At 49.0% G+C, this 12,829-nt stretch overlaps 1 protein-coding gene across 1 annotated transcript in view; it reads right to left on the bottom strand.

Annotated features, from left to right (window-relative positions):
- Positions 1-12,829, bottom strand: part of RNF123 (ring finger protein 123) — a 41,168-nt gene that overhangs the window by 20,360 nt on the left and 7,979 nt on the right. Inside the window, exons 9-26 of the mRNA XM_072347855.1 lie at positions 12,520-12,587; positions 11,664-11,789; positions 10,874-10,988; positions 10,133-10,237; positions 9,877-10,002; positions 9,218-9,310; positions 8,948-9,021; positions 8,339-8,456; positions 7,842-7,941; positions 7,335-7,396; positions 6,467-6,538; positions 6,000-6,120; positions 5,150-5,251; positions 3,849-3,955; positions 3,190-3,388; positions 2,514-2,659; positions 2,238-2,321; positions 1,349-1,456 (exon numbers count right to left, since the gene is read on the bottom strand). Of these exons, the coding sequence (XP_072203956.1) occupies positions 1,349-1,456; positions 2,238-2,321; positions 2,514-2,659; positions 3,190-3,388; positions 3,849-3,955; positions 5,150-5,251; positions 6,000-6,120; positions 6,467-6,538; positions 7,335-7,396; positions 7,842-7,941; positions 8,339-8,456; positions 8,948-9,021; positions 9,218-9,310; positions 9,877-10,002; positions 10,133-10,237; positions 10,874-10,988; positions 11,664-11,789; positions 12,520-12,587 (1,926 nt within the window). The remainder of the gene's footprint in view (positions 1-1,348; positions 1,457-2,237; positions 2,322-2,513; positions 2,660-3,189; positions 3,389-3,848; positions 3,956-5,149; positions 5,252-5,999; positions 6,121-6,466; positions 6,539-7,334; positions 7,397-7,841; positions 7,942-8,338; positions 8,457-8,947; positions 9,022-9,217; positions 9,311-9,876; positions 10,003-10,132; positions 10,238-10,873; positions 10,989-11,663; positions 11,790-12,519; positions 12,588-12,829) is intronic.

Here is a 12,829-nt window from a genome sequence, read left to right as displayed (position 1 = left end):
CAGTGTCTTAGCAAAATAAGCTGAAATGGCCTTCCCCTGGGGTGTTCTGAAGATGGCATTATCTACCTTAAAACTACGGATGTTCTGCTCTTCCTTTCATCTAACATCAAATCCCACAGCTCAGAATTAACTCACGGTGAATTCCCCAGAGGACCCAGCAGCCTCTTCTGCGCTGACACCTCAGCACAGAGCAGGACTTCCCCGCTGGGCAGAGAGCAAATTCACTCTCCTTCTCTCCATCAGCAACACATCTCCATACAGATGTGTCCCTCCCTGGCACGCAGGCCACAAGGATGCTGGAGCCCATTGGGGACGCACTTCCATGGGCAAACAGCAGGTGCCCATCCTCAATGTGACAACAGGTCACCTAGAGACACAAACACTGTTACTGCATGGGCTACCACAGTGATAACTGATACGTGCTGGGAAAGCCCTCCAGCCTTTCAAGAGGAATCCAGGAAGAAAGGTGCATTTCCTGGCAAGCAAGGGCTATGCTAATGTGGCTGGAGGGCTGCCATTCTGTGCTCTGCAGTCCTATTCTGCCAGCGATGGAGGAGACAAGCAAAGAGTTCAGCCACTGCAGCCTGGCAGGTATGTTCATAGGAGTCACTGCTCTTCCCCTCCCTGTTTGCATCCTGGGATATATGCTGGTACTGCATAATGAGATAAATGTGTGCTTACCCCCCAGAACAAACAACATACAAACATAGCCAAGGCAAGGTAATGTGCAAGGGAACACAAGAGGAGATCTGCAGAGTGTAAGAGCATGAAGTGCTTGTGAGAAAAGCTGGGCCAGAGATGTTACACCAGAAGGTGGTGAATGCAAGGACAATGCCAACTTGTGCAAACAGTCACTGTGGCACTAAATATAAAAGTACTTGGGAGCCAAGTAAAGAAGGGGAGAATATCTGAAAAAGGAAACTCCTAAGGGCTGGATGCTGCAGATTCCAGGAAGAGAAGCATTAGTGAGAACTCCCTGTGACACACAGCACAGCCCAGGGAAATGCTTAACAGCTACTCTGTCTTCTCAGCCTGCCCTAAGAACTGGATGTTCCTTTGGTCTGCATGTTTCTATCTGCACCACAGAGACTTGACTCCCCAAGCAAAAGCCTACAGCACCACACAAAGCTCAGAACAGACTGGGCTGTGTTCTGATACACACTTCGGGACCAATCCTGGGGCAGAAGGGAGTCCAGGCCTAAGAAGGAGGCACAAACAAGGCTCAGAGACCATCAGCACTGCTCCAGCACCTGCCAAAATATCACTTGTGACATGAGCTGAGCAGCACAGACACAGAGGCACACCTGCTCAGTATCTTCTGAGCCACTCACATTACACTTCTGCCCACCTTTGAATAGATGGTGACATTTATCCAGGCAAGGCGTCGGCTCAGGTGATTGAGTTTCTCAGAGAAGACCTTCTGGCTCTTCAGCAGCTCCTCATGGATGTCTCTCCTCTGAAAAGAGTGCAGAGATGTGAGGGCAGATATCACTTCCACTTATATTATGCTTTTCCAAGGCTGGACAAACAACACAAAAGTAAATACCACCCTGGGGCTAGCAAGGCAGAAGAGAAAGAGGTCAGCTCCCCTTCTGAGGAAGGGGAGGGAATTGGTGCTATATAAAGCACTTACTGGCCTCAGTTGCAGCCCACAAGGCCTGATGCAGACACTGGATCAGCTGCTGTCAGAGATACTTTTTTAATGCATCACCGGACACATTCTGTCTCCGGCAGCTGGAGAGGACATAAGTGTCCCAAGTTCACCACTGCAGGGTATTTCCTACTTGTGTTTTTTTCTGAACCCTCCACTGTGCCTATGAACGCCAGATCTAATGAGAAGTCCCAGCAGCTCAGACAAAAGTGCAGTAGCTGTGGATTGGAGGGTCTCCTCCAGGCAGGAAACCTTTCCAAACCCCGACTCACAGCTGTTGAGTTACCCCTTGTCCCATCTTCAGGAGAACGGCTCCAAGCTGCCAGCAGCACTTGGAGGTTTGCAAACTGCCACAGTCTGTCTGAGAGAAGTTGAAGCAGTTGCTCCAATGACACTCTTGTTTCTTGAAGCAGTGGTACAATGGGTTGGCACAGCACAAAATGTAGCTGCCAGCTCCAGGCATGAATTACTACCCCAAAAAAATATTAGTTGCTCCAGTGTTGGAAATCATGCACCGTGCTTCAAACCTTTTGCCAGGTACTGAGGAGCTACCAGAGAAAGAAGCTGGATGTCCAGAGACACTTACTCTCTTTGGGCAGCGGCTGATTTTTTCCTCTGTGTCTTTCAGTGCCATAGCATACTCATTCACATCATCTGACACACCAACCATCTGAAAAGCAAGCAGATTCCAACAAAGCATGATGGCATTTTTTCCCTACACACAAAAGCATGCAATCTGATCCCTTGTGGGAGCTTGGAGAAGGAAAGAACACGCAGTCTCTAAGCAAGCAGAAAACAGAGAGTCAGTACAGAAGTAACTGAGACTGGGAGAAGGGATGCCTACAAAGCACGTGCCGCTTACCTTCCCAAGCTGCTGGTGGACACTGAGGTTGTACATCATCACTATCCCATCCAGGATTTCCAGGAGGGAGTTCTCTGTGATGGGCTGATCTGGCTCCTCTGGAGGTCTCCCCAGCAAGAGACCCTCATTTCCGTGGCTGCCTTCAACTGCAATCCACCCCCAAGACAGGAGAGAAGTTCTCAACAAGGTATTTTAGCACCACAGCTCCTGCCTGCACCTCTCTCAAGCCAATGACCAGAACCCTGCAGTGTATCTGTAACACACTGTTCCTTCCCTAGACACACAAACTTACTGTGTGCATCCCACCTCACTGTGTGCATCAAGCTGACCTGCCAGATCTGCTCTAACAGACCCAAGCCACATTTCAGAGACTTGCCTGGCCCCACCAAGGGGCCAACAACAACAGTGCTGCCTCCAAACTAACTGCCAAGTCACGCTATTCTTACAGGAGCCAAGGCAGCATCTCCTTGCATACAGAGTGCAAGAACATCAAGAGTGTTATGTGCAGGACAGCAGAGTGGTTAACTGTGGACTCTGTGGGTCTCAGCATGCCCTGGGAAAGCAAAGGAGCAATGCTGTAAGTAAACAGATTGCTTTCCTCTCAAGAGCAGGGGGAGCTGAAGAGGCTGTTCTCCCAGGGACCAGCTGGGCCATGCTAGCATGCAGAAGTACTCACTGTCTTCCTCTGTACGCTGTTCCACACTTAGAGTGCGTACTTTGACCTTCTCAAGGGTACCAAGAGGCCTCCGTGGGTTCATCAGGCTGACGGCCGCTGTGCTGAGGAAGCGGTTGGCACGGCCCAGGGTGGGAGAGCTGAGCCAGCCAGGTCTGGCAAGAGCTCCACCAATGGCTAGGGTGGCAGAGGGACGCTGAGACTGAGAAGAAATTAAGGGAGAAAGAGTTCTAGCTGTTATGCTGCTCACTATTCCTTCCTTATTCCTACAGGGATCTTGGTACAGATGCACAAGGGCTACTAGAAAGGGAGATGATGCTCAGCCAATGTGTGCTCCTTCATCTGAGGCACATGTCAGGCATGACAAGCAGATCTGCACAGCAAGGAGCTGCTGTGCCTACAGCTGTCATGCCCTCCCTTAAAAGTAAGCGTTGAGAGTTGCCACAGAGAGGGTCACATTCAGATCAAGGTATAGTTAACAGTGCAGAGAAAACTTAGCTGTTCAGACTTGCTGTACCCAGGCTCTTGGTGACCTCCCACAAGCTTAGCTGTTAACCTGTCTGCCTATGAGCTGGTTACAGTGCTGGATCAGACACTGCTTTCCCCTAAACAAAGCTTTTCAAGCTAGAGGCTCAGCTTGCTGCCCAGCACCAGTGGCTCACCTGTGCTGCTGATGTTGCCGATTCCTCATCTTCATCAAGATCATCCATAGTCACTGCCTGCAGCTCCGCAGGATCAATTAGGACATTGGCTTTTGCAGCCAGGTCATCTGCACAGAGCACACCAGAGTGGCTGTGAATGCACAAGTTACATGTCACAGCCCTAGGTTCATTCTCTTTCCTGCTTCTCAGCAGTAGAGAAGCAGCCAGAGAGGCTGGATGCCACATCAGAACAGGCTCACTTCCCCCCAGCTCACCTCTCCCCTTACGTGGAGGTGGTTGAATCACCATCCCTGGATGTGTTTAAAAACTGTTTGGATGTGGTGCTCAGGGACATGATTTAGAGGAGGGTTGTTAGTTGGGCTGTGGTCGGACTCAATGATCTTTAAGGTCTTTTTCAACCTGAGTGATTCTACAATTCTATGGTTCTAAGATATGTCCCCTATCAGTAGGACTGCAGGATCCCTTCACAGCCCAGAGGAAGGCTGCTCTGAAGATATGGCTATGCTGTACAAAGTCTGAATGTGCTTTCTTGTCCATAGGCCTGGATTTAAAGTGGTCCAGGAAGAACATAGGGCTGCTGCTACTGCTTGCTTGGAGTGGTACAGCAAGTACTGTGCAGGCAGTCAGTACTTTGACAGTTTCCAGCCCCTGGCTGTGATGCAGCAAGAACACTTCCCCAGCAGGTATTTGCAGGCTATCTCCCTTCCTTCCACTAGCTATAGGCTGAAGATGTACCCTTGTAGGACTGCCTGAGTTGGTCTCCCATCTTACATCTGCACGTCACTACAGCTGCAGCAAGGGGGGCTGGCATAGCAGACCCAGGCAGAGCTAACACCTGGTCCCACAGGGAATCACTCTGGCTTTGCTGCTGGGCTTGTTGGGTAGGCTGGGTTTACCCTGACACAGAGAGGGACTGAGACCTGACTGCTCAGCACCTCTCCACTATCCCCACTATACACCATAATGAGTTTGGGGCAGAGAATAAAAGCACATCAAGAAAAATCAGGACAGGAATTCAGAAAAAAAACTTTCCAACTGAACACTCAGGACATAGCCTGCAATCAGGAGAAGATAAATTAGTGCCCAAATCACAGACATAAAGAGTAAGCTGTTAACTTAAAGGACACTCCACCCCAGAGGGATGCTGCCTTCTCTAGAGTAACTTACATTACATCTAAATTCAGGTCTCCTCTCCTTACATTTAATCACATTTCACTACCCACAGCTCCCTCCCTGGGATGTCTCCTTGGTGAACTTCAGCCAGGACCTGTGGTAAAGCTGCTAGAGGTGAGAGTGCTTACCTTTCAGAGTCTTCTTGAGATGAGACAGAAGACCACCGAGTCGCTGAAGGTCAAAATAATCCACCTTCCCATTATAGAAGAGTTGAGGAGGGACATATGCCTCTGAAGTAGATAAGGAAACTTGTTTGTCCTATCAAACCCATACACAGGAACCCCTCAAAGATGCTAGCACCAACAGGTAAGCCCTAAGACAGAGCCCAGGGCCCAGGCTGGTGCTACACCAAGTGACTGCTTTTGTTGTCCCAAGATCACAAGCCATTGAGCAGAGGTAACTTTCATAACGAAACAAGCACTTAGAGGCACACCAAAGCAGGAGGCAACAAGGCTCTCAGCTCTTCCTCCCTCCCAGTCCCAGTCACTGGGGTAAACTAGATCCTTTGTAAACTCTTCAACTCTCACCTATCTACTCTAACCTGAGCTGGAGTCCACTTCATCCCATAGGGTACTGCAAGGCACTTAATGAATCTAGAGAAAGAGTAAGCCAGAAGTAAGAAATGGGATAGGTAGAGCTGGGATTAAGAGTGGGAAAGCAACTGGCATTTACTTGGTTTCTCCTTAATCCCACAGAAATCCCTGTGAAAATTGGTAAATACGTTACCCTGTACTTTAACTATTGATCACAATATAGATATTCGTTTGCAAGTCTCAAAGGAATTGTCCAGAATAAGTCTGGATGTTTACTGGGTTAGACCTGCATATAGGAATTTCCCAGGACCTACAGGCACAGCACGCAGAAGGCACCAGCACCCATGAGAAACACAAAGTTTTCAGCATCCTGGAGAACAGTGCCAGGAGACAAACCCTGTCCCAAACACAGAACTGTCCTGCTAGCTTCTCTACCAGGCCTTACCTTCACTGCTCAGTGCAGCAGGTGCCTTCACCTTGTGGCCATCCCAGAAGAAACGCAGGGCAGCAATGAGCCGGTGCAGGAAGCACACCATGTACTCTGGTGGGCACAACACAGTCAAGTTCTAGGGCAACAATGAGAGTTCAGCCATTAGGGCAGCTGTGAAGGTGTTTCTTAGTTCTGGTGGCCACATGGCCCAGGCAGAAACTTCCTATTCTGTCTTGCTCAAAGCACATGCACCCGTTTGCAAAGAGCACCTCCAGTTTCCAGCACTGGGATGGAGCCCAGTGCTGATGGCAGTTAGCTGCTTCCACCTCTGTAAAACCCAGGTGGTGAAGACGATGCTGTATCTAAGCATCAACTGTTCATCTGCTGGAAGCAGCTCAGCCAAAAGGGCAAGAGCTCCCACCACAAAGGTGCCAGAGAGCTCTTCAGGTGAGGCCTGTGGAAAGGCTATTCCTCCGACTTACCCCTCTATTGCTAGCATTTTCCTGAAGAAACTTGCGGAATTTGTTCAGGAAGATGTATCTGGAAGCTTCCCCCTGGCAGGAGAAAAAGCAGGTGGTGAACTCTCAGGGAAAGGAACTCTCAGGAAAAGGTATTAACTGTCTGTCTCTGTTGTGCTTGCTCAGGGACACATCTGGGCTTTGGGCACATAAGGTAGAGGGGCACTGTATTTTTTTCCATATTAGTCAGATCTGCAGTGTTATGCTACATCAATAGGTACCCAGAATGTCTGCAACAAGGTCTGGGCCTGCAGTGATGCCTGGATCTTTGTGGGGTCCAAAGCTGCTGAGAAACAGAGCTCTATATGCTTGGGAGCTACATTCAGCAGAAGAAAGCAATTGATCCAGGTACCACCACTGCTGGAGCACCCATGAGTATCCTGTGAGCCACTGCTTTGCAGTGCTGTGTCTTCTGAGGCCCATACTGGGATGCACAGCTTTACCCAGCTGAACATTCTCCACCTGCTCTATAGGGGCACATGCTCACATAAATGACATTTCTTTTCTCTCTGGAATTAATATTAATTGTCAGGATAGAATGCACTGAGGTCAGACTGTATCTGCCTAGTTCTACAGAAACACAAGGCTGGCCCAGGTGAAGCTCATGACATCAGTCAACACTGGCAAAGCATCTGAGACTACCTAAGATTCTGTGATTCCACGATACCCCTTTAAACAGAGCCCAAAAACTCAATTTCTGTAGCTCAGCCTGCTTTACTGGATCAGTTAGAGAACTACTTCTGAGGACTAAACATCTCCACAGCTGCATTTCTGTACCTTACAAGTCCTGGGATGTAAAGATAATGTAGCAAAAGATTCACAAAGTACTTACCCCTCCTCTGTCCTTGTTGTTCAGCAGCAGCTTCAGAATTTGAACCTGGAGACCTTCTACCACTAAAACAGGGACATAGCAGTTTGCTATTGTACAGTAACAACTAGAAAGCAGCGGCCCATGCTAACTCCACCAGTACTCTGTCATCAGTAGAAAGACCACCACCCCAGCACAAAGAACCAGGTCCAGCAGAATGCTAGTCCCATCACTGGAAGAATTTTCTCTTCTACCCAGCAGTAAATCCATCCCCAGCTGATAAACAATACCCCTAAAGGTGGGTTGTGCTTTGCTCAGTACACCTGGCAGAATGCTGCATATGTGGGCAGTGGGAACCCAACACCTGTAACCATCCAGCAGGTGACAGTGGCCATGGCTGGCTCCTGCCTCTGCAGTGCAGCCTTTGCAATGGGAATACGGCTACATGCCAGGTCAGGAAGGCAATCTAGAAACAGCTCATGGGTTGGCTGCACACAAAAACCTTGGCAATCTCTCTCCTTCCTCACAGACCTTCAATGCGCTTCTTGAGCCGCTGGCAGCCTCTTTCATACGCCCGCCGCCTCAGCCTTTCCTCAGCACTCTCCTCCTTTACCTCCTTACTCTCCTTGCCCTGGTTGAGGAACAGACAGAGATTAGGAGGAGCACACAGCATGGGGCAGCATCCTGCCAAAGTGGGAGAATAAACTCATTGAAACAAGGCATGAGTGTGTGGACCCAGAAGCACACCTAACCGGCCCTCCTTGGCCTTGTAACAGATCAGGGCAGGAGGTATTTTGAGGACACACAAGCCCATCCACAACTTCTCCGACTCTGTGAGGTTCCCTTCCAAATCTGCTGCCATGGAAAACTGCCACCTCCCCTGTCCTGAGCCACACACCCTAACAGGAGATGACAGGCAGCAGAGGGGTACAGCTTCCACACAGCCCTGCTGGGTTTTCCCTGCATTAACAAGGGCCCACAGACTACAGAGGCCCTTTGGTCTCCTTAGCAGATGTGCCCTTACTCACCTCCTTGGTGAAGCGGTTTGGCCACCACGTGGTGGGAATGAGCTCCTGCAAACCAGCCTCCTCCACACGCAGTGGGCTCTTAATGTAGAAGAACACAACTGAACGGAGCACATCAAAGCTGAAGCAAAGGTAAAGGAAGCACAAGAAGCTGCAGCAGAGAAGGGATGGGGTATGTTTCCAGAGCTGTAGTAAGTGATGCCTCTCCAAAACCACTCAGAGCTCTGCAAAATCCAGAGCCTCCTTCTCCAGAGAGAAGCCTCTTGCACTCAGCACAGGAGCTGCCCAAATGCTGGCATGGAAGTTAGGCAGCTCTGAAAGGAGTCAGAGCAGTGGTCTGCCCTGATGCCTAAGGACATTAGAGAAGCTGGTCAGGTAGAAATAAAGCCCTGTGTGTTAGTATGATGTGACCTTCATGGCACTGCTGCCCGCTCCTCGAAGCAGGACTTTGCAGAGAATGGTGTCGGGCAAACAGACAGCATTTGAGAAATGAGAAATGACCTCTCAAAAATGGGGCGGCTTCTGCCTCCTGGGACCTGCTAATCCTTCAGTCTCCTTGGCTGCATTATTGAAGGTAGGGAAGACAGAGAACAGAGCGGGCACAAAGGATACAGAACATTGCTGAGGAGATATTTCCTGGATTTCTCATGCTTCAAGACTGCAATGGTGAGCCGGAGGTAGTGAATCTAGGGAAACAAGAGAAACAAAACTGACTCCATCTATATAAGAGTACACAATCCTCTAAGAGGTACAGTGGGACAGAACTGCCACTGCTAGATCAAATTACTGCAGATAATTCAAAACATTAGGGACCTTTGGACAAAGGGACATAACAGAAACTGGCTCGTCACAGATTCCTGGAGATTCAGAAGTGCAACTCACTTGTAATCCTAGGTCTGGGATTATAGGAGAGAACCTGTAGGCCCGCAGCAGAGACATCAGCAGCTGCTTGAGGCATTCGTGCACTTCATATTCCTGAGAAAACAAGAAACAACAGCAACAGGACGGCATCAGGAACAGCTATAGTTCCCACAGTGCAGCTTTGGAAGGATGCAGCATTTACTTCTGCACTGAAAACACAGGCATTCTTAACCCACAGCATTTGCTCACCTTACTCAACAGGAGGGTGTAAGCAGTGGTTGCTGCTTTGCTACAGAGGAATAAGCTTCTGTGCGAGTAAAACCAACCCAATGGACAAGCCAAAGTCCCAGGTCCCATTTGGCTGGGCTGAGTCACCCACCCCCACAACCTCCAAACTGACTCAACTCAGCACTGGCAGAATTAATCCACAAGGAAAAGACAAGCTACTCTTGTTAAACATGATGGTGAAGGAATTGCCTTGTTGAGTCCAACTGACAGCCAACCAGTGGGACAAAAGCTGTCTCTTCTACAATTTTGGCAGCCCCACCGGCACATTCGGCTTCACTTGGTCTACCACAAAATGGCATCTTGTCACCAGGAAGGCAAAGAAGTTGATCACTACCAGAATGTTCCAGTGGATGCCCCTATCCTCAGCACCTCCCAGCATTCCAGCAACTCACCTCCATGAGAAGCCACATGAGATCCAGCAGCTGCTGAATAAGGGGATGGGCCTCCACAGCCCCTCCTCGCTCCAGGATGCTCAACAGGAAGGTCATGAGCACATCTTCCACCAGGTACACCTTGCACTGCAGGAAGACAGGCAAGTCAACAGCCTTCCAAGGCAGAATCACTCCCCAAGCAAAGACTGAAGCCCAATTTACATCCCTTTGTCAGCACATAACCATAAGAAGATTGCATTGAGCAGACAAAACTCACCATAAGAGGGGAGAAATAATTGAAGATGTGGGCTAATGTAATCAGCACTGTGGGTTCTCCCTGCAGCTGCCACATGGATGCATCCTTCTCCACCAGCTTCCCCTCCTGCAGTGACAAACCCAGAAAAATACAGCTTGGTGCCTGCCCAATCCACCCTGCATCTATGACTGAATGTACCAGGGGCCTGGAGTAGCCACTGCTTGCTATCACGTGCTGGAATTGGGCTGGAAAGCTTGAGTGTGGCAATTCAGGATGGCAGAGCAGCAGCCACAATCATTGCTCCAGAGAGCTGCAGCTCTGTCCAGGTGTCAGTGTCAGTTACATGCATGCACCCTGACAATCTGTGTTTCCAAATGAAAATTGTTTTTTTGAGTGCACATCATTACTTGTAAAGGGGAATCTCTGCAGAGGAGGTCAGAAGGCGAATGGGGCTTCCAAGTAAATTGATTCTATAGCAGAGAGCATTCCCTGCGCTTTGGGCATAAACAGAACATCTCTCACCCTAGAGGGAAAAAAAACTGGTTTCTATTGAACACTGGTACAACCAAAACAGTTCTCATGGCACACCTGCCAGAGCGTGACCCCATCACTGCACCAGGACATCAGGAGAATGTATGGGCTGCAAACATGCTTCTTTCAAGGCTGCAAAATCAAATGCAGTAATTCTGAACCGTGTACAAAGTGCAGAACCACATTCCCTGGCATGACGTCCCCCAGATCTGCCCAGTAACATCAGCCTACCGTCACATCGATCCCAATGTGGATCACATTCTTCAGGAAGCCCAGCAGCTTGCGAGCCTTCACGAGGTCTGCAACAGGAGGATCCTGCAAGGGGCGGTAGCCTTCCACTGGATAAGTGGGCAAGTGTTAAGGTAAAATGCAATCAGATTCTTTCAGGACTTCTTTATCTGAACAAAGAAAAGTGTCTGTTTTACAATATGAATGCTTAAGTCAGAGTTCAAGGCATAGTGTACTTCTAAGTGCGTGATAAGCCACGAGATTTCCTCAATACTGCGTGTATCAAGTTCTTCCCTACCTGCTTCTGACCAGAAAGGAGCCTCCATGGCAACTATGAAGGGGCATGTTCAGGACTGCTGCAGGTCTCAGCTTTCACACAGAAAGGCAGCATGCAATGCTTCTACTATGCTAGAGGCCCTGCATGGCTGAGAAGTTGAACAGACCCATAGCCAAGAGGCTTAAAAGCACAAAAGGTTTCCAGGTCTAGAAAGTAAGATTTTCTACAATCTGAATGCCTGGGAACAGGCAGCTCCCAGCTTGAAGTGTTAGCTGCTGATTCAGAGCTTAAAGTAAACTCAATTTCAGCAATTTGTAGCACCAGCAAAAGTGACTGTGGGCCCTGCAGGTGTGATCCAACTAAGGGATGTCTGCTTCTTCTCTCCTTGATCCTGCTCTGAGCAGAAGTGCTAAGAGAAGAAAGTGAACTGCACTCAGATGTTCTACAGCCCCCGTAGACGGTCTCAGGGTAGGCTCTTCTCCCTTCAGACCTCCTCTCCCCACAGCCAAAGGATATCGAAGTGGACGGCTTCCAAAGTTAAAAGCAACAGACTCTTTGAATGAGAGACTGATGGCAGGGAAGTACGCCATTCCAGCACCTCTTGTGATGTTATCGAAAGCAGTTCCTAGAGAGATGCCGTTTCTGAAAGAAGAAAAGCCCACAAAACTTCAGCCATGACCAAAGTGTTCTGTGGTCAAGCAGGCAATTCAAGTGTCTGCACTCCCCAACCAGCGACCTGCCAACACTGACATTGAAGTCACTCATACTTCTAAACACTCGTAACCTGACAGATGTGCAAACACCACAGCACTGCTAAGCAAGTAGCCTGAGAATCACAGCCAAATTCTCCTTTGCATATAATGGCATGGAAAGTTACTGGAGTCTGCACAATATTAAGAGCCCTGCTCAGCTCCAAGGACAACCCAAATCCTTACAAGGTATGTGATTACCAGGACACTTTAAAGGCCAGTGGCATTTTTTGCCTCATCCACTTGACACTGGTAGAAATAGAAGGATAACGGTCTCAGAACACTCTTCTCTGAAAGACAATAGCAGCATATGACAGTTTTTCCTTCCAGCTGACTTGTCTCAGGCCATATTTTAGGGCCAGGGAACAATTCTTACTCAGGTTGGCCGTTGCTCATTGTCCATTGGAGATGGAGGCTGGAGATTTATCAGATTTATCACACTTCCCTCCAACTCTAGGACAGGCAATGTCTACACTTGCCAGGAAAGCAATCAGTGGGGCTCAGCCAACTGTAGTACTAGACATCCCAGCATGTGCCTTCTCCTTCAAAATCCCAGCAAACAAGGAAACATGTAGATTACATGCAGCCATTCACAGAACAGGGAACTGGGCAAAGATGCTTACAGGCAGAAAGCAATAGTGCCTTCCTCAAGGTCTATCAGACAGCTGACGATGTCTCCAGCAGCCCAAGACTGCATTAAAAGGAGAAAAAAATATGTTAGACACATACCCAGCAAGTTCCCACATCAGAAGGGCTGTAAGCCCAATCAGTCCCTTATAATTCAGGGATGAAGGAGTGACAGCTCCTTCTGACAGCAGCTCACATTGCATTTTCAGACACTTCTGGAAGCCTCTGGATGGGATTTTCTTTTTCCCCTTGAGCACTAGGAACATGCACAGGATCAGAACAACGCTTATCCCAACACTGCATCAT

Source organism: Excalfactoria chinensis, chromosome 12 (assembly GCF_039878825.1).
Source record: "Excalfactoria chinensis isolate bCotChi1 chromosome 12, bCotChi1.hap2, whole genome shotgun sequence".
NCBI classification, from domain to species: domain Eukaryota; kingdom Metazoa; phylum Chordata; class Aves; order Galliformes; family Phasianidae; genus Excalfactoria; species Excalfactoria chinensis.
This window is presented reverse-complemented; position numbering and strand designations above follow the sequence as displayed.